The 27,589-nt window shown below is 35.7% G+C and overlaps 2 protein-coding genes across 2 annotated transcripts in view; both read right to left on the bottom strand.

Annotated features, from left to right (window-relative positions):
* Nucleotides 1-22,006, bottom strand: part of LOC149130124 (uncharacterized) — a 292,428-nt gene extending 270,422 nt beyond the window's left edge. The window contains exons 1-7 of the mRNA XM_089346157.1: nt 21,941-22,006; nt 15,599-15,756; nt 13,372-13,463; nt 11,084-11,267; nt 6,140-6,222; nt 4,425-4,477; nt 3,578-3,735 (exon numbers count right to left, since the gene is read on the bottom strand). Coding sequence (XP_089202283.1) covers nt 3,578-3,735; nt 4,425-4,477; nt 6,140-6,222; nt 11,084-11,267; nt 13,372-13,463; nt 15,599-15,734 — 706 coding nt within the window. The 5' untranslated portion in view covers nt 15,735-15,756; nt 21,941-22,006. The remainder of the gene's footprint in view (nt 1-3,577; nt 3,736-4,424; nt 4,478-6,139; nt 6,223-11,083; nt 11,268-13,371; nt 13,464-15,598; nt 15,757-21,940) is intronic.
* LOC149130123 (uncharacterized) lies at nt 21,937-26,685 on the bottom strand. The gene is made up of 4 exons (XM_089345842.1): nt 26,136-26,685; nt 24,738-24,809; nt 24,028-24,099; nt 21,937-22,012 (listed from the first exon to the last, which is right to left on the bottom strand). Exons 1-4 carry the CDS (start codon nt 26,249-26,251, stop codon nt 21,937-21,939), a joined length of 336 nt encoding a protein of 111 aa, XP_089201968.1. The 5' UTR covers nt 26,252-26,685.
* Between the last annotated feature and the right edge of the window lie 904 nt (nt 26,686-27,589).

Genomic DNA, 27,589 nt, shown 5'->3' with positions numbered 1-27,589 from the left:
TGAAGAAGAAACAAAACATGGATATCAGAGAAGTCAGTAGTAGTCGTTGTTGTAAATAAATAGTTGTGACCGGATTTGAGGACAATAGTTTTGACGTGTTGCAAACATATATGGAGAGAGATATACACTTACGCTAACAAAGCTATTCAAAATATTTTAGATCGGACATTTTAGAAATATTATTCTCTTTAAGGCAAGACACGCGTGACCTTTGCAACGATCTATTAAACAATTAACTCGAAAGTGGTTCACCATGAACTTTCCATGATATGTAAGGACAGAAATATTTACTTCCATACTGAGATATGTACAAAATACGGGTGTGTATGGCAGAGACATATAGGCAATCATTGTAAAAGGTAAATACTGATAAAAGAAAGATGAGATGAGTTTGATCTTTCTGGTTAAGAAATGCATAATTTGGAGAAACTTTGAGCTCATCTGTTTTGAGAATGTAACTGAGAATCAAAAGTCCTGGTCAATACCACCAGAAATAACAATTTGTAAAGAAAAATATATTTACAGATGACCCACGAAGCTGATACAGATTTGCAACGCAACACACAATTCATTTGTCAACATACCGCATTTCTATTATCTTCCTTTTCACCACAATACCAAGAATCTTTCAGAAGGCTTACAACTGCATGTCAAAGCATTTAGAAGAGAAGCTAAATCTAAACTCCGATAAAATTGGTTATAAAATGAAAACTATATATATATATATATATATATATATATATATATAAACTTAAATATGTTTCGACTAAAGATTGGTCCAGGCCATGTCTAACTTAATAGCATCACCATATAATATATGTATATGCATACATACACATATATATGTACATGCATATATTTGTATATACATGCATATATGGGCACTGGACACCACGGCATATAAAATCATGAAATACGAAAACAACATATATACGAAATACGAAAATATGTAATACGAACTATCTTGCGAACAATAAAAGAAACAAATGGAAAACAAGACAAGTAACACGAAAAAAAATCTCTTCATCAATTGTTGACTGAGCAGGAAACAAAAAAGTGTTCGTAATGTCTTAGAAACTTCTAAGTTGAAGTACCAGCAGTATGGAATTTGTCTATCTTCCTACTCTATTTAGAGTATTTAAGTAAAATTATATTAATGTGTCCGACTGATTAAAACACTCTATTTATTTATTTATTTATGCAGCTGAGGATAGCCCTGCAATTAAATTAATGTAATGATCGCATTTTAAAATTAAATGCAGCCGCTTGAAACGGTCGTACTGCATCACCTCTGGATATCCTGTTGCTTATTTTGACACACACACACACACACGCGCGCTCATGTATATATATATATATATAGATAACAATAACTGTGGTAAATACATTCGACTACAAATTCCTGAAGGCGGCGACCCAGCATGCCCGCATTCTAATGATAGAAACAATGAAAAGATAAAAGATATGTATCAGCGGAAAATCTATATTATATATATATATATGGTGGTTTTCTACTCCTTATGCAGAGTTTAACCACCCCTGATGTCGCTTTTTAAACCGGAGAATGTATGTTCTGAAAAGACACCCACACAGATTTCACGTCAAATTTGGACCACCAACAGCTGCAGATACGTTCTGATCTTTGTGGACCTTAAAATGTATTTTGAGGCCTCCGTTAGATTTGCAAACATTCTGGCACACATTACATTCAAAGGTGTGCACAAACATATTGGCAGAATAGTTAGTGAAGGTTCGTTTTCCATGGGTTCGCTGATGGGATTTGAGGCCAACAACATACAGGCATGGTCTGTCACAGACAGTGCACACAAATAAGTCATTGTTATTTAACTTCTCGATCGCTGAGTCTTGCATGCCTTATCCTGGCCTCTTCAAATGCTTTCACTTCACTCCACACTTTTGTTCGCCATCCAACTCGATCCGAAGCATGGGTTTTTATGTCTTCTATACATCCATTCCAAGTGACTTCATAATAGTCCGTATACCGCCCTTAACTCTTTTTTTAGGTTTTACACCGATAGCGTTTCCTCTCAGCAAGCTCACCATAAAACAGCTGTTTCGGCTTGCGTTCATATGCCATTCGAACAATATGGCCACACCATCTCATTTGGTTCCTCAAAATCATAGCATTAATTGAGGGTGTCCCTGCAGATGAAGGTATTTTTGATGGAATTGTTTTAACAATTTGAAATGCCTTTTATAACAAGTCCATGTTTCACAGGAATACAAGAGAGATGGTAAGACAAATGATTTGTAAAGAGCCAGCTTATTTATATGTCGCTGGCACCAAACGCGTGACTCTAAGCCATCAAATATTTTTGCTACCCTTTGAATTCGCAGTTGTATTTCTGTATCAAGATTTCCAAAATTTTGAACAGAGCTTCCAAGGTAGATGAACAAATCGACAACCTCAAGTAACTTGCCCTTAACAAAAATTTTAGATTGGTTACAAACAATACCACTCGCAGGTTGATGCATTACAATTGTTTTTGTCAAGTTGATAGTCAAGCCAAAATCATCACAAGCTGAGTCAAATGCAGATACAAGATATTGCAGACCTGTTTCAGAATGAATGGCAAGAAGGCAATCGTCAGCGTATAACAGTTCCCTAATGAGTGAAGTAAAACCTTCGTTTTGAATTTCCGTCTGGTTAGATTAAAAACATTCCCTGTGGCTCGATAGTTTATGTAAATACCCTGCTCAGAGTTTTGATAATCATGTAACAACACAACAGCAAAGTATATTGCAAAGAGGGTGGGTGCATCAAGGTCTCCTTGCTTTACTCCATTTTCCACAGCAAAAGATTCAGAGAGCCTACCACCAAACCAAAGTTAACTATGACTTTCATATCTTGTTGCAAAGCCCTGATCATGATTACAAATTTTTCGGGGCAAACTATTTTTCTTAGAGTTAGCCACAGAGCATTTCGACTAACAGTATCGAATGCTTTTCTCAAATCAACAAAGCAATGGTATAGAGCAAGATTCTGTTCAATGCACTTTTCTTGTAATTGTCTGGCAGTAAAGATACAATCAGCTGTGCCCCTGGAGGAACGAAAACTACACTCAGACTCAGACACTATATTTGGAACTATAAAGGTATTTAAATGTTCTAGCAAAATGCTGGCAAGAACCTTTCCAACCACAGACAAAAGCGAAATCTCGCAAAACCTTCCACACAGATCCTTCGGCCCCGATTTATACAAGGAGACAAAAGTGGCATCAATCCAGTCTTGATGCACTTTCTCATGTCTCCAACAGTGACAAATTAATATATTTAAGAGTTCAAACATTTTGTCACCCCCATATTTCCAGACATCTGCACAGATTCATTCAGTCCCTAGCGACTTATTGTTATTCAGCTTATTCACAGCTAAATAAATGTCGTTTAGAGTTGGTTCAAATGCCATCTCTTCTATAATTGTAAAGTGTTCGCGTGTCCTATGAAATCACCTACTGTGGTTGACAATGACGACAACGCCGAAAACGATGGTAATGGAGAGGATAAAACCAGTTATGATGACAATGGTGATAAAATCAATAAGAAACACGATACTTACTTTCATCAACCAATTTCATGTGACTTTGCTGGACTCCTAAGTCATGCAATGCCTGGGATTTGGTCAAAACGCGAGAGATGTTGCGTCGTAGTTGATCTTCAGTTATTTTGCTAAGTACACTACAGTACATAGTATATATTATTTTATTGTGGTCGAATCTGTAATAAAATATATGCAGTTAGATAGATAAATGGAAAAATAGGGAAAATGAGAAGGGTATATATTAATGGAATGACCACAGAGAGGATGGGAGTAAAGGAATATAGTATTTAAACTACTGTGTATTAATGACTATGAAATGGTATTATTTATCTTACTTGTGTCTATGAACTTATCACTTCGGTGGCTATAAACAGTTTCATTGTTCTCTACAATCCAGTTGTCACACATTGACAACTGGATTGTAGACAGTGGCCTAGAATGCGTCCAACACGTCGAGAAGTGTGGCGGGTAAACTTTGTTACTGCGACCAAGGTTTGAATCTGGCCAAAATAAATAATAAGTTATGACATTCTTAAAGTATATTAACATTATGTAGGATACAAAGATTGACATTAAATATTTTCATTATTCTCACTGCACACGTAAAATAGCGACTTAAGTCCTGGGAAAGAGAACAATGAAACTGTTTATAGCTATATATATATATAGCTCTTTCTGTATCTTTAAATGAGTTTGCCATTTGTAAAATCAAATACTGATAAAACATAAACATTTCATTGAATGTATCAATTCGTATATTGTGGGTCACAAGTACAGCATTGTTGATTATTGTGAGATAATACATACGACAAAATGGAATGTTTAAAACAAAATCGGAATAAATATCGCAGAAGTTTTTGCTTACCCACAATATTCAACTCTGAATATTCCCGTCACGTTTAATAACTCATGCTCCATCTGCAAAAGCGAGATGTATATAGAAATATGAATTATATAATAATAATAATAATAATAATAATAATAATAATAATAATAATAATAATAATAATAATAATAATAATAATAATAATAAGTGACAACAAAAGAATGAGACCTCGATACTAAGTAAATAGTGGTTTATTTATATATGTAAAATTTAGGACAATTAGTAAGTTGTTATAGCACTCGGAGTTTCGCATCTCGGAGCGAAGAGCTACGATGCATTCTCGTCGGCTATGAATGGCAATAGACGCTAAGAAAAGCCGTTGAATAAAAGGGAAGTTACTCTAATAGGTACAAAAAAAGAAAAAAATGAAAAGAGATAAAAATACACGTAACCATATTCTCACTACACACAGACATAAAACCTCCTGTAGTCATAACGTCTACATACGTACACACTCAAACAAACATGCATATGTACATGCACATACACACACAAACATATATGAGCATGTATGCACTCATTCATATACATATATCCATACACACACGCACACATGTATATATATATATATATATATATATATATATATATATATATAATGTTGTTGTTGTTGGCACTCCGTCGCTTACGACGTCGAGGATTCCAGTTAATCCGATCAACGGAACAGCTTGCTCGTGAAATTAACGTGCAAGTGGCTGAGCACTCAACAGACACGTGTACCCTTAACATAGTTCTCAGGGGTTTAAAACCTGACACAGTGTGACAAGGCTGGCCCTTTGAAATACAGGTACAACAGAAAGAATGAGAGAAAGTTGTGGTGAAAGAGTACAGCAGGGTTCGCCACCATCCCCTGCCGGAGCCTCGTAGAGCTTTAGGTGTTTTCGCTTAATAAACACTCACAATGCCCGGTCTGGGAATCGAAACCGCGATCCTTTGACCACGAGTCCGCTGCTCTAACCGCTGGGCCATTGCACCTCCACACACACACACACACACACACACACACACACACACACACACACACACACACACACACATATATATATATAAATATATTTAGAGAGAGAGAGAGAGAGAGAGAGAGAGAGAGAGAGAGAGAGGTATATGTACACTGCAAAATAAAAGTCTAAGCATATTCTCTCTACCAAACACGGTCTGTTGTGGAAGCCGTGAATTTCATCTTTAGGTCATTCTGGCTTGATGAGCCTACGCAACCAAACTGGCTCAACATAGCCTGGCAGAGGGGTACATTTTTTAAAATAATCTTACCCATGAGTACTTAAAGCGATTAAATTGACCCCCGTGCTTAACTGGTACTCACGTTATAGACTCCGAAAGAATGAAAGGCAGAATTGGCCGGGCTAGGATTTGAATTCAAAACGGAAAAACGGACGAAATACCGCTAAAGATCATGGCTGGCGTACTAAGGAGTTGTCCAGTTCGCCGCAGAATATATCCAATGTAAAATAATAAATTCATACGCATATATATACATATAGAGAGGGAGAGGTTATTATGCTGTAAGTACTATAGACATACTATAGTTAAGCTCCAGGTTCGATGATTATGTGAATGAGGAGTCCAGCCTTGGATTTTCATCTCATTCTGAAAAGTTATATATATATATATATATATATATATATGCGTATGTGTTTGACTGTGCGGCAAAAAAAGAGAGAGAGAACTCTACTCACAGCTCTTGATATGTTCACAGTAGTAATTTTATATTCGTTGAACTTTTTAAAGGCCAAATGAAATACAAAGGATTTGGTCCAGCCTATGGAAAGATATACAAGATAATCGCTGCGTTTATAAATGAGACAAATATAAAATATTCATACATATATAAAAATACATTTGACGTTATCACATATACACTTAGAAATACTACATATTTTTTTATATATCTAATATATGGAAATACCAAGTACTTTTTCTTCGAACACTGGAAATCATATTCCAACCAATTTAATCCTAAATGATACCAATGTTAATTTTTCTCTGAACTACTTCTAGAAAACATTATCGTAGAATAAATTACACCACTCATGTTATGTTATATTCCTCTAATGCCGATTTTTAAATTTCTGTAGCATTTCGTAAGTACAATATAGTTTTTTTTATATATACCTAATATTTCTCAATACAAAATGTTTTTCTTGCAACACTGGAAATTATATCCTAACCGATTTAATCCTGAATGACACCAACGTTATTCATCCAATCTTTATTTACATTTCCCAATCTAATTCTTTGTATGTTGCACCCATCAGGGTACTTTTGTTTTCATGCCCTGTTATGGTGATAGACATTAACACGCTGTGTGATTAAAAGGTGGACTCGTCGAATTCATATAAAGAGTCTCGTTGAAAGAGGAGTTGGAGTCTCGTGTGTTGCTAGTCGGAATTTATGTCTGTGAATGCATTGCTTTACCCTCGCCTCGTTAAAATCATATATCCGCAACCAAATATGGCTACGAGATATTCGAAGCTTCCATAGAGCGTTCGAAATTTTGGTACGAAACCAAAGGAAAAATGGTAAACATGGAGTATTTGTTGTCCCACGTGGGGCAGTTGCAACAGCAATAGCAGCATCAACATCAACAACAACAAGAACAGTTCCTGGAATTAATGTTGAGGAAGTTTGAAAGTACATCAGGGGTATTTACGCCGGACGCCGTGAAAATCTTGATTGGAGAGATAGTTTTTAATCGACAAGGTATTATTTTATTTTCTCTGCATATTTTGGAAGATACATAGGAATCTTCAAAGAATATGTAGTTGCTGGATTGACAAGAAAAACGTGCGACAATTTTTAGGAATGTTATCCCTTGCCAAACAAGAAAATTATTGCAATTTATTTTTTACCGAAAACATCAGATGAGATTTGTTTCGATGAAACAATTAACATGTTATCTAAAGTTTACAATAAAAGACGTTCCATGTTCAGTTCTCGGTGGCAGTGTTTAAATTTGGTAAAAATAGATGATGTCTCCAATGCTGAAGTTCTAAACAGAGAGGTGAAAATTTCAATTTAAATGAATTAACCCCCGGACATTTTGAAATGTCTGATTTTTTTTCAAGGGCTAATTCCAAGCAAAGATGTAGATATACGTTCCTGGATATTAAAACAAAAAATTAGAACAGAGTCAAAATGTAATTCTAGAGGCAGTTGCGGAAGAATGCCTCTAAAATTAGTATAAATTTAAGACATGACGCGGATAAAATTGAAGGAAAAGATTGCTCTCATATTCATACGTGTTGACCTGCAACGGATAAGAAGAAAGAGTGACAAATGTGAAGACCAATTCCATACTATGAGCACGGCAGCTTACATTTTAAATGTAACTGCCCTTTTAAAAATCTAAAATCTTTAGAGTGCGGAAAAAAATCGGACACAAAATCTCATTGTAGAGCAAAACAAAAAGAAAAAAAATTCTGGCAAGAAAGTATTGTCAGCAAAAAATCTAAGTGAGGTTCAGAAAATAAAATTTGTGTTCAGGAAAGTGAATAATGTGAATATTAAGTTACGATTGAATACGGGTAGTGATATCACGATAATTAGCGTAGATATGTAGAGAAAAATCAGAAAAGCTTGTTTGAAAGAAACTTCGAAAATTGCGTGTGATACTTAAAGAAAAAATCGCATTTTTAAAGTGATGTTAAATTTCGAGGAAAATCCTTAAAAGCAATATTTTTTCTGTTGCATAATACGACAAATACATTTGGAACAACTGAATGGATTTATTTAACTTGTGGAACGTCTTTTTAATTTTGTTTTTATAAAAACGTGAACGGTTTTTCTGCCAGTACAAATAAGGCATTGGAGAATTAAAAAAATAATTTAAAAAGACTTTCCCAGAAGATTTTGCTCATGAATTAAGTCTTTGCGCCAAAACAGAAGCGAAGTTTCAAGTAAAAGAAAACAATATATCGTTATTTAATCGAAAAAAGACTGTACCTTTCACAGCGTTGAAATAAGTCAACAAAGAATTGCATAGACTTGAAAAGCTGGAGTTATTGAAAAAATGATTATGCTGAATGGGAGTCCCCTACAGTTTATGTAAAGAAAAAAAAATCAAATCCATGTACGTGCTGATTTATCAACAGGGTTAAATGAATGTTTGGTGCCATATTTATTACCCGTTACCAGTTTCGGAGGAGATTCTCGTGAAGTTGAATGGAGGAAAATTGTATTTCAAAGTTTGACCTCTCTGAAGCATACCTGCTGGTACAAGTTAATGAGGAATGCTCGAAATTACTAACGATAAATACCCATAAAAAATTGTATGAATTCAATCAACTTCCCTTTGGCATAAAGGTGGCACCATGTTTTTTCTAACAAGTTAAGGGCACAGCTCGTAGGTTCGGATTTCACAGTAGCTTACATTCGCAACAAATCATAAAGAGCGAACCTTGATGAATCTTGTGGTGAGCATACTGAGCATGTTAACACGTCTTCGAAAAAAGAGAAGAAAATAGATTTCAGCTCGGCGAGGAAAAGTGTGAATTGTTTATACCAAAAATAAACTAAGGCAGATTATCGATGAAATTGGACGTAGAACAGACCCGTTAAGGGTGAGTGCAATAAAATATGCCTCCTCCGTGAAACATTACAACGTTGCATGAATTCTGGGGGTTCAGAAATTGCTACCAGTTATACATACCGAATATGCACGATTTGAGAGCACCCTTGAATAACTTGTTAAAAAAAGACGCCAAGTGGAACTGGTCGGACAAGTGCCAAAGATCGTTTGAAAACCATTTAAAACATCTTAACGTTGGAATTGTCATTATCACATTTTGACCCGAATTTAGAAATAGTAATAGCATCAGACGCTAGAAAAAGCGGTATCGAATCTGTGATTTTACACCAATATGAAGATAATAGTTGAAAGCCGTAGCTTATGCTTCGCGTTCCTTATTGCCAGCTGAGAAAAGTTTGAGTGAAATACAGAAGGAAGCATTAACCATCATATCTGCGGTAAAAAAAAGTCCATAAATTTATACATGGAGAAAGTTTCCGTTTGCAAACAGACCACTGCCCATTATTGTCGATCTATGGATCAAAAAAGGGTATTCCCACACATACAGCCAACAGTTTGCAGTGTTTAGGAATGATCATACTGAATTATGAGTGGGATATGCAGATGGTTTGTCGAGGTCAGTACCAAAATACAGTGAACCAGTAGAAGACGCAGTGATAGCGGCGCTAAACATCCAAAAATGAAATATATATTATATTGTGCAACGTTGTGCGTGAATTGCCTGTCAGATCGGAGGAAATAGAAATGAAGGCTGAGACGGACGAATTTATCATGAAAATGAATAAGTAGTGAGATGAGAAGAAACAAAAAACTACGTGTCGCTGGACGTAACACAGTTTAGAACTTGTACTTGATATAGGATAATGTGCTTACGTGTGCACTGAACATCATGATGCCTGTCTCACTGAAAAATCGAATGTTATAGGAATTCCACACTGGACATCCAGGAATTTATAAGGTGAAGTCACTTATGAGGAGTTATGCTTACTGGCCGAAAATGGATGAAGATTTTGAATGTAAAGAAATGGAAAAGAAGTTTGGGAAGACGACGAAATAATCAAACGGATCAGTAAAATGGCGTAGATGGTGAACAATTTGAAATGGGAACATAAAAGACACCAAAATCAGCTGAAAAGAAAGAGATACAAGGAAAGAAGTACTCAATGCAGTTCTCTACGATATCTTTGATGTGCAGACTTCGCATGAAATCGTCGTACAAGGAAAAGAAGACATAATGTACAGAATTGTTGGAGGTGGTCCCAAAATGAAAAAAACTATTAAGCCTCCGAGAGAAGTAAATCTCTAAAAGGGAAAGGTGGTGTGAAAAGAATTATTCCCTTCCAGCGGAAGACAATCTCAAATGGGGAGATGTGGTGATAGACATTAACAGACCTGTGTGATTAAAAGTGTATCTCGTCGAAATCTTAGCTGCAAATTCTGCATTTGGTCTTAGGGTCTGTTTTCATTATTTTGCTTTTATAGTCGTTAGGAGTCAGACATTAGTCTTGAACTGCCAGAATCAGTCTTTCAGTTTCAGTTCCTACTCCCAAGCTTTTGACTCATTGCTGGCTTTTATTTAGACTCTATCAGGCTACGAGTAAGTTTTCTCTCCATTTCTTCTTCAGCATGTTTTGTAGTTTTGTTTTCGTGTTGTTTTTGTCTCTCTGATCATTTCTGCTATGTTGTCATCCGAGGTAAGTGTATTAGTGTACTTGGTTTCTGTTTTGTATTTTGTCGCCTTGTATGCATGCAGCTAAGTGCCATTTATGTAAATACCAGCCGTCTTCCATTTCATTCTGGTTCAGAAAAAGGTGGGATCAAAATATTTCATTAATGTAGGTGCATGTGTGTATTATGGACCTAAAACGATTGAAGGACCAATACATGAACACATATGTACATATAGATACGTATGTGTGTCTGTGTTTGTGTATGCACGGCTGCATGTGTATACACACATATATACACACATGCACACACGTATACACACATCAAAATATCTACCTATATTTTAACTATTATACAATTTTCTAATTAACTATCAATTTCAATAAACCAGTTCGTGTTATATTAAACAATAAATAGCACTTACCAATGAAATCATTCTCGTTACATAAGGTTCCGACGCAACAACCAGCACAAGAAGTGCCACTGGGCCATTTATCGCATGCAGCGGTATTGTCTACCATAGCTTGAACACATTTCCTGTATGTGCTGCAGGACTTTTCAGTTTTCAGTGTAACACCGTTCGTTGATAATGTGAACCGGCATACAGGCTGTAATAATAGATATGAAAATGATATACTACAACTACAATATTTACAAGAACGACTAGTAACGGCTACGGCAACAACAACAGAAACAACAAATCTGGGGATGTTTACCGTGCAAGTAAGTTTAATCATTGCTTATGAATTATCCAAAAACAGCAAATTAAACCGAAAACAACTCGTCAAGGTGTTGAAAGTTAACAGCATAATTAATCCTCCGTAAAATTTATTGCTATTTATCAATTACAAATAATGTTTTGAATACTTACAGAATCAAAAGCTTTCTGATCACATGAAGATGCGGCCTTCGAATCACTGTCTACACTAACACCACTTCACTCTGTCACTCACCATCAAACTTAAAATAGGTCAAATAATCCCAACAAATATGTATCATTTCGCTAGAATTTCTTGTTAATCGTGGAATGCAGACGGTGAAATTTTCATGCAAAATTTACCAAAAATCACGTGTGTAAAACTGACCAAGTTGAGAAACTAATACACCACGAAGTTAGAAATAAAGATACCTTTTATCTTTTACTTGTTTCAATCATTAGATTGCAGACATGTTGAGATACAACCTTGATTTTTTAGTAGAAATGAATCGACCCCGCTATTTATTGTTTTAAACCTGGTGCTTATTCTATCGATCTCTATAGCCGAGGACATAAACACACCAGCAGGGTTGTCAAGCGGTGATGGGGACAAACACAGACACAAAGACGCACACATTGATATATATATATATATATATATATATATATATATATATATATATATATATATATATATATATATATATATATATATACATATTCGACGAGCTTCTTTCAGTTTCCGTCTACCAAATCCACTCACAAAGCTTTGGGCGGCCCGATGCTTTAATTGAAGACGCTTGCCCAAGATGCCACGTAGTAGGACTGAACCCGGAACCATGTGGTTGGGAAGCAAGCTTCTTACCACACAGCCAATCCTGCGCCTATAAAAGATACTGATACTATATTTAACCGTAATTTGAACCGGAAACTCGTTCCTCTTAAACTAGAAAAAATTCCGGATCTCGCAAACTGAGTGATGACGGCATTAAGAAATATACAATAATGCTTAAAACCTACAAATAATATAAGTAGACTGGCATCTTCAAAAAACTAATAAAGTGATTGGAAATGAAAGCAAACTGAACTTCACGAAAATAGAAAGTTCTGAGAGCAGGACAGAAAATAAAACAGAGAACAGAATTCAGCCATCACTTCAATTAAGCTCTGTTCTACTATAATCCCGTATATCACTTAATGTGAAGCATTGATCTGTCATTACCGGTGTCTTTTATTGTTTCGCTTGTGTCTCTTTCACCAATGTACGAATGTGTATTCAGAGATATGCCTGACAATTCTAATTTGTTTTAGCTCTGTTTTGAACGTATTGCTTTCACCATTTCCAGTTGAAATAATATGACCGGCACCCATTATGTCCAGCAGTGCTTATTTTACTACTTGCTGTGAGTAAAGATTTAATCCGCCTCCAACTTTTTGTAACCTCATCTATCATGCAACCTCTTTTACTATGGCCACCAGTCAAAGGAAATCTGTCATTTGCTTCCTAACTTATTCATTAATCCACTCCCTGTAATCTTTGCGAGCTGGTAGGGCCTTGTCCGATTTCCGACTACCCACTCTAAGCCTCGCGAGAATAGGTCGTTCCGCAAGGAGTCTTGATCCCAGATTGATTCCTGACCACATGCATTCATACATCCTACTCTAAGCAGAGCAATGTTTGTCGGAGAAAGGTCAATTATAAATTCGTGTGTTCGTTTCCTGGATAGGGTTGAACGTTGTGTCCTTAAACAAGGCACTTCATTTCATTTTGTTCCAGTGTATTCCACTGAAAATGGTTTCCAGCCTAGTGATGGTCATCCATTTCTCCCTTCGATCGTCACATCCTTGTTGTCTCATTGAGTCATGCATAAGAAGAACGATAAGGTGTCAGTGTCTACAGAGGCACCTAAAACAATTAGCAAAATCATACTACTAGCTACCTAGTCCAACTGGCTTACGAGTGACGGCTATCAGTATATTTTAATGGACAGGAAAAAAGTAAGATTTCAGTTTACCATTGTTTCTGGACAACTGGTCACATCTGAATCATTGCAAATCATCCTTGAACATGTTTGGCACTGCAAATTCCTTTGAAATAACGAGTAATCTACAGAATACAAGTAAATATCTGTATTTATGAACCAAATAATGCAATGCATAGCAATAACAAGAAATATTTTCTTTCTGATGTAAAGCAAATGTATACGTATTAGTGTTGGAATCAATACATGTTAGACATATAAACCAAATTATTAACAAAGACTATAAACCTATTTTTATATTCATTTAGAAATGTTTCAATTGTCACAAATTCAACTGAGAAAAGCATGAAAGCTATCTGTTGCCCTTCTCTTTTAGTATTCTGATCTCACACAAAAATGTGAAACTTGTGGAACAAGTCAAATAAAGGGATGAAATTCGAAAGTGGTAAGTGTTGTTGCAGAGGGAAGTCCCTTATAAAAGCCGGGAATGTCATTTAAATTATGCTACACATTTATATACACATGCACACACACACATACACTCACACATGCACACACACACACATACACTCACACATACACAGCCATGCTCACACGTGCTCTCACACATACACTCTTGCACCCATTATTTTGCTTTGTATTTCTAAATCACTCACTTCCCTCTCCTCCTCCTCCTCCTCCCTTTACTTGTCGCTGGTTGCTTGGCGGCTACCAACTGCAACAGTTTACTTCCCATACGCAGACACATGTCCACCCCTTCTGCTCTCTCTTTCCATTCATGTTTACTCTTCTTCCAATAAAACCACTTTTGCTCGTCTCTCCTTTCGTCAGTCATTTCCTGTCTCTCTCTCTGAACACGTGTACAAACCCTTTTTTTTTTTTTGGTACTGACTACATTATTTGATCTCCATGAAGTGTGCCATCTCTTTCAGACTTTTTCTGTTTTGCCTGCTTCTTGGGCTTTTTTCAGCTAAAAAATTATATTTACGCTCTCCAACGCCATTGACTGTTCATCAATTCACTAAGTTTTCTCTCATATAATGGGACATAAAAATATTTAGTACAGACACTCTGTACACATCTATCCATCTACTATATTCTATGCTCATTATTCCTGGGAGGGTCATGAGGAGATGTGGTCCCTCAGGTACCTTCTGAATAGGGTCCTACCAGAAGCAACTGCTAATAGACTTTCTGGTTGAATTCTCAAACGTGACCATTTGAGACTATAGATATTATCTAGCCATCTGTTCATGGTCTACCCCTCCATTTCCTGCGGCTTTGCATCGTTTAAAGTATTGATCTTGTGAATTTTTCGTGTGACATTGTAAACTCATGCACATATTACTTGAACTGTAGCGAGTCAATGCGAAAAGGTACCGATCCGATTTGGAGAGATTACATCATCTCCAAGGTACGCCCTGTGTCGAGTAAAGTTACTCCAGTTTTTTTCTGAGGAATCCCATTTCGGCTTCTTGTACTTGAGATCAAACTCTTTCGGTCGTTAGCCAATATTCATGACCATATGTGGGGAGGGGCACGAAAACCAAACTGAAGATAGCGTGTTTGGCTTTGATACCAAGTTGTCCTATTCTGAGGATCGAATGCTGGAACATTTTTTGTATTTCGGGAGGGTCATTATGCCAATAATAAACACACATACAGGTTCTATTTCACTTTATTATTTGTCACTTTGTTAACAATTTGTTAACGAATTAACTAAATGAATGCTTGATTAATCTTTCGTTTAACCCATCAACCAGTTAAGGTTGCTCGCGACTTTTTGTTGCCATTCATGACCACTTTAATGACTTTCTTAATTTTTTCTGGCTCTATCCTTATGAAGTTTTGAGTGAGAATGTACGTGAGAGAGGGAGTTAGAGAATATGTCTGTGTGCATATATGTGTTTATATGCGAGCGTACATTCCTGCATGTGTACGCTGTTGTGTATGTGTTTGTGGGAGTATGTGTTTGTGGGAGTATGTGTGTCTGTAAGTATGTGTGTGTGTGTGTGTGTGTGTGTGTGTGTGTGTGAAAGTGAGAGAGAACGCTGATAACAGTGTGTGATACAGTTGTATCTATACGTTCATTAGAGAGAAGATGTGAATGTAAAGCGTGTGGATGGTAAAACGTCTATTCCTTTATGTTTTTATCTATAGTTTCCGTTTCATAAGACATTAGATTGTGAGCTGCAGAGAATAACCCGGATTTTTCTTAATGTTAATAATAAAGAAAAGAAGAAATAACAATTTTGCTAACTTTGACATTGCGAATACTTCAGTATAGGTATTACTCTGCCTGAAGCCTCCTGACATGTGCCATTGACGTCCACAGTTCTGCCATACACTTTTTTTATATGTTGTACGAAGGCTGGCAGGTGACATCCACACACCATATCGTCATTGTTTTCGAGGTTACTGTAATTATATAAAGAGAACTCTAACTGAATGCGCATCACATCTACAAAGATTTGACAGGAAGCAAAGATTATAAAAATTATGATATTCATCGTTTTTTCCACGAGTTGTTAATAACATCAATAATGTGAAACGGTGTCTAGTGGACAGTAGAGAGGTTCTATTCTCTTTTAGCTTACATATTGAAAAATAAAGCACCTTTAAGTAAGAAGATTACTAGCCACTTGAAACGATTATTTTATTGTGTTTTAGGGACGTTTTAGGGTCGGGAATTTGGTGATAGGGACCTTGTGCCGCTGTATCTGAGAAAACTCATTTAGATTAGAGGTTTTGGCTCTAAGAAGGTTGTGCTTATTCCATCTAGCAACTGATTTTTAAAGTTAGGGACGTACCACCTCAGATATGGAAAGATTTCAGTGTTGTAGATTTTGTTTAGTTCCAGCGAAACAGCCATGTATAGTAATGCTCCTAATTAACATAAGAAAAATTATGTAGTTTTCGAAATATCAAATGGAATATTTTCAGTTTTCACAAACAACAACTATACTAATAGTAATAATAATAATAATAATAATAATAATAAGGGCCCCTATAACAACTGACGAGGTCACCCAGACACTGCAAAGACTAAGCAACTGGAAAGCACCTGGACACGACAAGATCCCCAATTTCTGGTTAAAAGACCTGCCAGCAATGCATAAAAAGCTGGCAGAAAACTTTAACAACATAATAGCAGATCCAGAAACAATGCCTGAATGGCTCACAAAAGGGAAAACCATCTTAATCCCCAAATCCACGGAAACGGAGAAACCACAAAACTATAGACCTATAACCTGTCTCCCTACGATCTACAAAGCCTTTACTGCAATAATATCGCAGAGAGTGAGTAAACACCTGGAAAATAACAACCTGTTTCCAGAAGAGCAGAAGGGATGCTGCAAGGGCTCATACGGCTGTAAAGATCAATTATTGATCAATAAAGCCATAACTGAAGACAGCCGCAGAAAGAAGAAAGGCCTCAGTATGGCCTGGGTGGACTACCAAAAGGCTTTCGACAGTGTTCCCCACACGTGGATTCTGGAAACACTAGCCATAAACAAGGTGGCACCAATTATCATAAAATACATAGAGCACTCAATGAACAAATGGCAGACAGTGCTACAGCTCCAAACAAAAGAGGGACTTGTGAAAACGAAAGCCATCCCCATTAGAAGAGGAATATTCCAGGGAGACACGCTCTCTCCACTCCTGTTCTGCCTGGCACTCACACCTCTAACAGAATTGCTAAATAGAACTGGATGCGGTTACAAATGCTATGGAAAAACAGTCAGCCACCTTCTATATATGGATGACCTAAAATGATATGCAAAAAACGACAAAGAGCTAGAAACACTACTACAGACAGTACACGGCTTTACCAAGGAAATAGAAATGAAATTCGGATTAGAAAAATGTGCCAAAGCAACCCTGAAAAGAGGAAAATTAGTTAAAAGTAGCAATATAACACTAGATAAAGCCAATGAAATAAGAGAACTAGACGAAAGCCAACCATATAAGTATTTAGGAGTCAATGAACTAGATAGGATACAACATACACAAATGAAAGAAAAAATAAAGAAAGAGTACTATAGACGAGTTAGATCAATACTAAAAACAGAGCTCAATGCTAAAAACAAGATAATGGGTATCAACACTTTAGCTGTCCCAGTTATAAGCTACAGCTACAACATCCTTAACTGGACACTAAACGAACTATGTAAAATAGACAGGAAAACAAGAAAAATAATGACAGGATATAGGATGCACCACCCAAAATCTGACATAGAAAGGCTATATATACAACGCACAGAAGGTGGCAGGGGTCTTATACAGCTAGAAAACTATTATAAAATAACCACCATAGGACTGCAAAAATACCTACTCCAGAAGCAAGGGAAACTAATACAAATAGCCACAAAACACGAGCAAAACAAAAAACTGTTTTCAGTATTTAAGGAAGCTGACAAATACAAACAAGAAATCAATCTACCTAACAAATACGAAGAAGAAGAAGAAGAAACAACAAAAGCTATAAAACAAATGAAATCCAAACTAAAACTAGAACAGCAACGGACCATGATAAAACGATGGCAAGAAAAGCCCCTACATGGTAAATACTGGGCTAAACTAAATGCGAAAGAAATAGACAGAGAAAAATCCCAGCGATGGCTGAGAAGCTCAGGACTCAAAGCAGAGACTGAAGGATTTTTAATTGCTGCACAAGACCAAAGCCTCCCCACCAGAAATTACCAAAAACACATAATGAAAAGAAATATAACAAGTAACTGTAGAATATGTGGAGATCGACAAGAAACAATAAATCATATTATCTCTGGCTGCCCAGTCCTGGCTAAGAAGGAATATATTCACAGACACGACAGAGCTGGGACCTATATACACTGGAAGCTATGCCAACATTATGGAATAGCAACAGAAAAAAGATGGTATAAACACACGCCAGAAAAGGTCACAGAAAACGAGAAAGCAACCATACTCTGGGATATGCCAATACACACAGATAGAGAAATTAAGGCAAATAGACCAGATATAGTTGTCAAAGATCATGAAGGAAAAAAATGCCTTCTAATTGATGTTTCAATACCAGCAGATGACAACGTTTCTCTAAAAGAAATGGAAAAACTTTCAAAATACAAAGACCTGGAAATAGAGATAACTCGAATGTGGAATCTAAAAACAGAAACAATTCCTATCATAGTAGGTGCCTTAGGTATAATAAAAAAATATTCAGACAAATACATAACAAAAACACCAGGACTTACAAATATATATAACATACAGAAAATTGCACTACTGGGTACTGCACACATTCTACGCAAAACACTTTCAATACAGTAAACATAAGAGCACCACAGCAAACCACAGCACATACCCAAGGCGCACAGAGCTGCGCTCGGTAGTGAAGTGAAAGCACGTTATAAAAATAAAACTACTGAATAATAATAATAATAATAATAATAATAACAATACGTTCTGCTGGCATAACAGACTGGACTTGGTAGTGGTCGACAAGATGCACTACATGTGCTATATAGTTGATGTCGCATGGCCCTTTGACCGCCGAATAGTCAAGACAGAAGGCGAGAAAATAGATAAATACAACACTTTTTAAGTACAAAATATCCCGGCTATGGAAAATGTTGAAGATATAGATAGTGTCAATTGTTATTGTTGGATCCTTGAGAGGAATATAATAGAAATTGGAATAGAATGCCAGGAATTGTTACCAAAGTTTTGCATCCTGGACGCGGTCAGAATAATTAGGAAAGTACTAGATTGCTGAAAAGGACGGATAGCATGGTACGGTAGGCTGCAGGTAGTAAGCCCGCTATGCATGCACGAGTGTAGGGGCTCCAAGAAAACCTTTGATAAAAAGAAATAATAATAATAATAATAATAATAATAATAATAATAATAATAATAATAATATCAATAATGATAATATTAATAATAATAATAATAATAATAATAATAATAGGGCAACAGTAAATATTCTGCTAATCCACAGATTTGCGTGTAAGTTGTTTGACCTTAACCAGTTGAGCATGTCACTTGGTGGCTGGCGATATGTGCATCTCTGATCATGAGTAGAAGTAGTGGGGGAGCATCATAGATATGTGTTGTGAGGAATTCTTTGGGATTTGAATAATTCACCTTTGGAGACATGGAGTTTTGTTCAACATCCTTAAACAAACCTTATTCAGGGACCTTTTGTGCAGGATGGGTTACTCGACCTGAAGAAAATTATAACTGGGCCCCACCTCCGAGGTCATACGCTGTTTATCTTGATATGAGATTACCATATTGCGCACATATGGTTGTGATGCATGTGTCTGGTGTACCCTTATCAATAATAATAATAATAATAATAATAATAATAATAATAATAATAATAATAATAATAAAAATAATGATAATAATAATATTAATGGGCGAATGACAAACATGACGGACGTGTACGGGCGAGCTCCTTGCGGGAAAGGATTAAATCTGTGATCATCGGCAAACGGGATTTAAGAAACAGCAAAGATATGAAAGAAAATTGGTCCCTACTGTAAATCAGATCAGAATACTGAAATATTTCTCTCATATATGAAATATAGTTGCTGTCAGGCACGTTGTCGCAGAAAAGCAGGCGTGTGATAATATAAACAACATGCAGTGATGCGACGTGCCTATACATGACTTGAAGTAACACGCACGAATGCGATGATGCTACAGAAAATCACTGCTTCTACAAATAATTATCGTATATGCAATCTCATCTCTACACAAATACTCATAAATGTATATATATATATATATATATATATATATATATATATATATATATATATATATACAAGGTTGACCAAAAGTCACCTGACAGTAAATAAAAATTATTTAACTTCAAGATTTATTTATGATTAACAACTGAATGAATTTAAATACAAGCATGTAAATATCAGACATTATGGAAATTGTTCAAACTGAAGTCCTTCTTAAGCGACACATTTTTCCATTGGAGTCAATACAGAATTATAGATAGTACTTATGGAATTTCGAATTACTGTCGGGTGACTTTTGCCCAACCCTGTATATATGTATGTGTGTATGAGTGTGTGTGTGTGTTTGTGTGTATCGATACGAGTAAAGCTGTCTGAATTAGAAATTTATTTTAATTTTGTTCCCAAGGCGTGTAATGTTGAGAAACTCTTTTACTGTAGTTACCAGCCAGTCAGCCAGATTTCCAACGAGACAGTTTGCCAGGCAACCAACGCCTTTTCAGTGATTCTAGTAAACGGAAACTCAACGAAAGTCCGTTGCATAGATATGTTTGCATATTGTTATATCAAACTAAAGACTATGTGGATATTTAACTACTAAAATGTGTTTCGGTGAATGTTAACAAATTGTCAATATATACAATATTTTTGCAAACGGAGGAAAGAGTTCAAATTCTATTGAGGTCGTCATTGCTTTTCATTCATTCGAGGTCGATAATATAAGCACCAGGTGAACAAGGGGGTCGACGTAATTGACTTACCCCACCTCGGAAATGTCTGGTCTTGTGCCAAAATTTGAAATCAGTAACACGTAAATGTGACGAACGGGCAGAACCATTAATATGCTGGGAAAATGTCACGTTCTGAGTTCAAATTCCATGGCCGGCTTTGCTTTTCATCAATTCATGTTCGATAAATTAAGTATCAGTCGAACACTAGGGATGATGTAATCGACAAGCACTCAGCAACAAAGCTGCAGGCCTTGTGCTTATAGTAAAAAATGCTATAGTCCAGAGATAAGCAAATTACCAAATGGTTCCATGGCAGAAATAGAGAAGTAACCGCTGCAATCATCAGAAATATCTGAATGGAATTATGAATATTATTCCTTTTTATAACTTTGTTGTCATAAGACTATAATATATAAGTCATTATAGTATATATGCGTGTATGCTTGTTTAAGCATGCATATACATACACATAGGGAGGCGCAATGGCCCAGTGGTTAGGGCAGCGGACTCGCGGTCATAGGATCGCGGTTTCGATTCCCAGACCGGGCGTTGTGAGTGTTTATTGACTGAAAACACCTAAAGCTACACGAGGCCCGGCAGGGCATGGTGGCGAACCCTGCTGTACTCTTCCACCACAACTTTCTCTCACTCTTTCTTCCTGTTTCTGTTGTGCCTGTAATTCAAAGGGTCAACCTTGTCACACTATGTCACGCTGAATGTCCCTGAGAACTACGTTAAAGGTACACGTATCTGTGGAGTGCTCAGCCACTTGCACGTTAATTTCACGAGCAGGTTGTTCCGTTGATCGGATCAACTGGAACCCTCGACGTCGTAAGCGACGGAGTGCCAACAACAATACATACACATACACACTCATGTGTACATATATGTGTGCTCCAGTATATTATGTGTATTTATAAACATGGGAGAAACTACATGAAACCAACGCTCATGATATTTGAACATAAAATTTACGATAATAAAACACAATGTTGGGAAATCATGTTGATCCACTCAAATTTAAATCAACTCATTGCTATTTATTACCAACAACAATTAACGAAGAACTGAGAATTTGATGACTCCATTTTATTATTTTAATTTTCCTATAAAGAAACTTGTTATGCTTACATTTCATCTATGCTGCGGAGGAAAAGGAAAGCACCATCTTCATATTTTTGTATTGGGTTATTGTTCAAATATCTGAAAAAGAGACAAATATTACATTCGTTAAAATAAGTATAATTTGATAAACCAGTTTTCTACTGTTCAATCCTGTCGAAATTGTTCTTTATTCGAATGCTAACAGAATAAATGCTGATGCTTACAGTACACTTATTTTTCATAATAGTTCTCATAGAAGTGTTACTTTGACAGAAATAAGTTCCTTCTGTTCAATTTAGTTATCCGAAAAGAAAATCTGGTATTAACTAAACAGCAACAGATGGAAGAGGATAAAATATGAAAAAAAGGACAAAATATTAACGATATGTGCACGATATGGATTTTAAGTGTACGATATGGATTTTAAGTGCACCATATAGATTTTACATAACATTCTCAGCTAATATAGAAATATCATTTTCAATATAGGCCTGGTTCTGTGTCAAGAAGATTACTGTTCACATATATGGATTTTTTTTAGTCCCATTTCGTGGCACTTTGGACATGTAACGTCTACTATAGCCTTGGGTCGACTTAGCCCTGTGAGTGAATTTCCTACTGGAAACTGCGTTGAAGCCTGTCGCATATATATATATATATATATATATATATATATATATATATATATATATATATATATATATATATATATATATATATATATATATGTATATATATATATATATACACATACATATATATATATGTGTGTGTGTGTGTGTGTGTGTGTGTGTGTGTGTGTGTGTGTGTGTGCGTGTGTGCGTGTGTGTGTTTGTCTTTGTGTTTATCCCATCAACTCCTGATACTCAATCACCCAATCCTTACTCTTTTCAAAAAGATATTAATTATTACAATAATACTGACTATCTTCAGAGTAGTTCACAACTTAAAGAATCGAATTCGAAGTACCAAAAAGAATCGATGTTCACCTTTAACTTTTAGCAGAAAATATATACTGGGTAGCAATGAATTAATTTTACAGTTTTAAAAGTTCAGAAGAAAATGGAAAATAGGGATAACCCATTGAACGAGTTGCACTCAATTTTTACCAATTTTTTAATGCTTAAAGCCACCGGAAGAAGAAGAGGAAGAAGAAAAACAAGATGAAGGAAGGAGGAGGAGGAGCATAAGAGGCACAGGGAGTAGAAGAAGAAGAAGAAGAAGAAGAAGAAGAAGAAGAAGAAGAAGAAGAAGAAGAATGGAAGAAAATATATAAGAAAAAGAAGAATAAGAAAAAGAATACGGGAAGAAGGGGAAGAAGAAGAAGAAGAAGAAGAAGAAGAAGAAGAAGAAGAAGAAGAAGAAGAAGAAGAAGAAGAAGAAGAAAATGAAAGAGAAATAGAAGTACGTAGTGAGATACACACATATACACATACAGTCATACATATATATTTGTGCATACAGTATAATACAGTCGTACAGTTACACCCACATTCAACATCACATTCACACATTCAAACACACAATGTAATGAGGAGGAATATTAGTTTAAATGGGAGAAGACGAGAGAAAAAGGACATGAGAACATATCAAATATTTATAAATATATCATCCGTGAAAGAGTGTCTGGTAAATTGATGCAAATCACGTACTGGAAGCTAGTAACTTTTACAACCAGAACGTGATGTATATGAGTATATTGTATTTATATTTGACACTTCTGCATCTACAGTTTGCTGTATTAAATATATAATCTAAAGTGAATGAAGAAGTCGGAGATGAATAGAAGAATTCGGAAAAGTACAGCTGGTAGAAAATAAAGAGAAAATAAAGCATATTACTACAAATTACATAGTCACATATACATGCAAACATTACCATATACACGAACATACACATATACATTTCCGTTAATAAGTTTTGATGCAGATATATATATATAATATCCCAGTCGTACGCGTCTTCAGAAAAAGTCAAACAGATATTGTGCCAATATGAGGACAAAATATGAGTTAGAGTTATAAAAACAGAGAGGGAAAGAGAAACGTGGCACCAGTAAAGTTATGTAAAAATAACATTCATAGAATAATCTTAACAAAAGTAAACGAACTTACAACTGTTGTAATCGTGGAAGACCCTGGAAGCTTCCTTGTTCAATACTCGAAATATTATTTCCATTTAAACGCCTGTAGCAATAAATAAACAGGGAAACAGTTTTTATGGAAAATATGTATGATAAGATGTTGAATAGGATGGGATTGAAATGAAACAAACGATGACAAGACAGGGAGAAAAGCAAGGAAAAGAAGACGAGGGTGAAAGAGAAGATGTAATAGAAGGAGAAACGGGAAAATAAAAAGAGGAAGCTATCGAAGAAGAAAAACTAGAAGGTAATGAGTTTAGGAACAAGTAGAAGTAAACGAGAAGAATAAGAAAGAGGAAATATATGGAGGAGGAGAAAAAAACACAGAAGTAGTAGTAGTAGTAATAGAAGAAGAAGAAGAAGAAGAAGAAGAAGAAGAAGAAGAAGAAGAAGAAGAAGAAGAAGAAGTAGATCCACTAACAGAGATATGAACTTCAACCCCCCCCCCCTCCACACACACACAGACACACAGATGAAAACATACATGCTCACATAAAATCGTATTGTAACGCACGAAACATTTATTCCCTCACACATATAAACTCGTACATGCCTTCATACCTACACAGAGAGAAATATAATGGCAGAATATAAATTAGAAATGCAGAAAGAGAAAGAGAGTAAGAAAGAAAAGGCATGACATTTCTAGTAATATAAAATATCAACGGAAACTGAACTTACAATTTCTGTAAATTGTTAAGACCTTGGAAGATTCCACGTTCGATTTTCTCGATCTTATTATGCTCCAATGTTCTGTTACATAAAATAGATTATAAAGGAAATAATATAGAAACGCTATCTGATAAGATATTAAATTTGAAGTTTTAAAATGAGAGATAAAAAGAGGGATATGAAAGAGAAAAGCGTGACAAAGTTAATGAAAAGGACTTTTGGAGTAGGAGATAGAGGAGGAAGGGACGTATGAGGTGGGAGGAGAGGACAAGTGTGAAGAGGAGAAGGGGAGAGGAGGTGCGTCGTACAGGAAGAGGGAGCCGAAGGTGGAATACAGAGGCGATAGACAATGGGTAATTGAGCGGAATAACTGAGGTGGTAAAGGAAAATAAATGGAATGTATAGATTTATAAATGTTCAAGTAAAATACGATGAAACGAAAACGATGCATTAGAAACGGGAAAAGCGGTTGAAAATCTTGAAAAGCAGAGAAGAAACACAAGATGATGAACAAGTAGTAGTAGTAGTAGTAGTAGTAGTAGTAGTATGGTAGAAGAAAAAGAGGAAGAAGAAGAAGAAGAAGAAGAAGAAGAAGAAGAAGAAGAAGAAGAAGAAGAAGAACAACAACAACAACAAGAACAACAAGAACAAGAACAAGAAGAAGAAGTAGTACTACTACTAGAAGTAGAAAGCGGAGGGGAGGTAGAAGGCGGGGGAGGAAAAGAAGGAGGACGAGGAAAAAGAAGAAAAAAGGAAACAATAAAATACGTTTAAAACGAACATAATAAATAAGATGAAAACAAACAAATATTCAAAGATATTCTAACGAATAATTCGGAGTATGAGAATGGAATGGAAAGAGGAAAAGAAAAGCACGGATGCTTGCTATCAGATACACATACATGCACATACAGTTTTGCACACGTATGGGCACACAGTCAAACACACATACGTTTGTGCATATAATAGAACTGTGCAGTTACGTCCACACACTCACATTGACACATTGAAGAGCACTCACCCGCAAGTTTGATGATAGTAAATATTAGTTTAAAAGGGAGAAGGCAAGTAAAGAAACATATAATATCCCAGTCGTACTCGTCTTCATGAGCAATCAAAATGAAATAGTGCCAATGAAGAATTTTGCTGTTGCTGTCTTGTCGTTGTTATTGTTTTTCTCATCGTTATTTTGTTGTACTTGCAATTGTCGTTCTCCTTCGTCTTTAATTACCTGTTTTACCTGTACTTATTTTTCCTTTCTTCTATGAGGAGAGGATAGTAGAGTGATGAAGAGAGAGAAAGAGAGAGAGAAAAAGAGAAAGAAAGAAAGCAAGACAGGCTAGAGGATAGTGAAGATATGTAAATTTTACATTCATAATACGGAATAAAATAATTAAAGGAACTTACAACATTTGTAATCTAGGAAGACTTTGAAAACTTCCTTGGTCAATACTCGAAATGTTATTTCGGTAAATATATCTGTAGCAGTAAAGAACGATGATAACATTTGTCATTGAAAACATTTGTGTTGAATTATTGAATACTGTGTGTTTGAAATGATGACAAGAAAGATTATGATGAAAACGAAGATAACGAGGAAAAGAAGACAAAAAAGAAGAAGAAAAGAAAATAGAAGTAGGAGAAAAAGAACAAGTTGTTGAAGAAGTAGGGGAAGAAGAAAATAAGTTTAGGAAGAAGTAGAAGAAAACGTTGAAACGATGAAAAAGAGAAAGGAGAAAAATAATAGGAGGAAAAAGAATAAAAATAAATGAAAAGTAGAAGGGAAACAAGGAGACCGAACAACAAAATCAACAACAACTTCAACACCTACAAAAGCAACAAAAATAAAGAAGTACAGAAGAAGAAAAGGATATAAAAAGAAGCAAAAGAAGAAGAAAAAGAAGAAAAGAACAAGAACAAAATCACAAGAAACAAAAGGATAACAAATAAGGAGGAGAAAAACGATAAGGAAGTGATGAAAAGGAGAAATAGAAGAAAGGAAAAATAAGTACAGGTAAAACAGGATAAAGAACAAGAAAAAGGAGGATAAGAAGAAGAGAAGATATCAAAATGTGTTTCAGCTATACCAACACATTCACATACACTTTCACACACTCACATGTAAATATGGTGAGAAAGAACATTAAAAAAAGGCGAGCGAGTCAGGAACAGAAGAAAACATGAAATATTTACAAATATATTAGTGGTGGAATATTATGAGGGAAATGAAGCAAATTGTAAGTGCTGTAAGCTGGTGATGTTTACAGAGAGAAACCAGTTGGTGACTTTATTATAAATATTTATATCGACTCATCTCGTATATAATGCGGTTTTTCAATTGGATGAAAGAAAAATTGATGAAGGAAGGGATAAACCACTTGCATCAATTTGCAATAAAAACAGGTAGTAATTTTACATGGTACTTATTCTTAGTGCAAGGTTTGAGGAGTGCTGTTCAATCTAACAGTTATGCTTCAAAGTTTTAATGGAAGTGACAAAGGAGTTTATTTAGCATGTTTTGCATTATGACTTTAATAAAGCAACAACCTGCGGGAACTGCGAAGAATATTAATGCAGTATATGGAGATCGGACAATAAACGGAAGCCAGTGTCAACAGCAGTTCCAGATATTCCGAACCGAAAGCTACAGCCTTGAAAACGATCCTCATCCTGGAAGATCTGTAGAGCTCGACGAGGACCTCCTGCAAACTCTGGTGGAACAAAATCCTATTGTAACTGTTCAGGAACAAGTAGCGAAGCATGAATTTGGTCATTCAACCATTCATCGATACCTGCATTCCATCGTAAAAGTCAGCAAATTGGATCAGTAGATTTCTCCCAAACATATCGTCTCTAATCGC

This window comes from Octopus bimaculoides, chromosome 30 (assembly GCF_046866305.1).
Source record: "Octopus bimaculoides isolate indiv1 chromosome 30, ASM4686630v1, whole genome shotgun sequence".
NCBI classification, from domain to species: domain Eukaryota; kingdom Metazoa; phylum Mollusca; class Cephalopoda; order Octopoda; family Octopodidae; genus Octopus; species Octopus bimaculoides.
The sequence above is the reverse complement of the archived record's forward strand: the minus strand, read 5'-3'. Positions and strand labels throughout refer to the sequence as shown.

Bases quoted from the DNA above. Each gene is read 5' to 3' on its own strand.
- LOC149130123 (XM_089345842.1), bottom strand. From the start codon at position 26,251: ATGTTTTCAATGACAAATGTTATCATCGTTCTTTACTGCTACAGATAT. The intron at 24,810-26,135 runs GTAAGTTCCTTT...TTTATGTAACAG, and splicing joins CTTCCTAGATTACAAATGTT to AACATTGGAGCATAATAAGA. The intron at 22,013-24,027 runs GTAAGTTCGTTT...TCTCTTTTTCAG, and splicing joins CTTCCACGATTACAACAGTT to ATATTTGAACAATAACCCAA.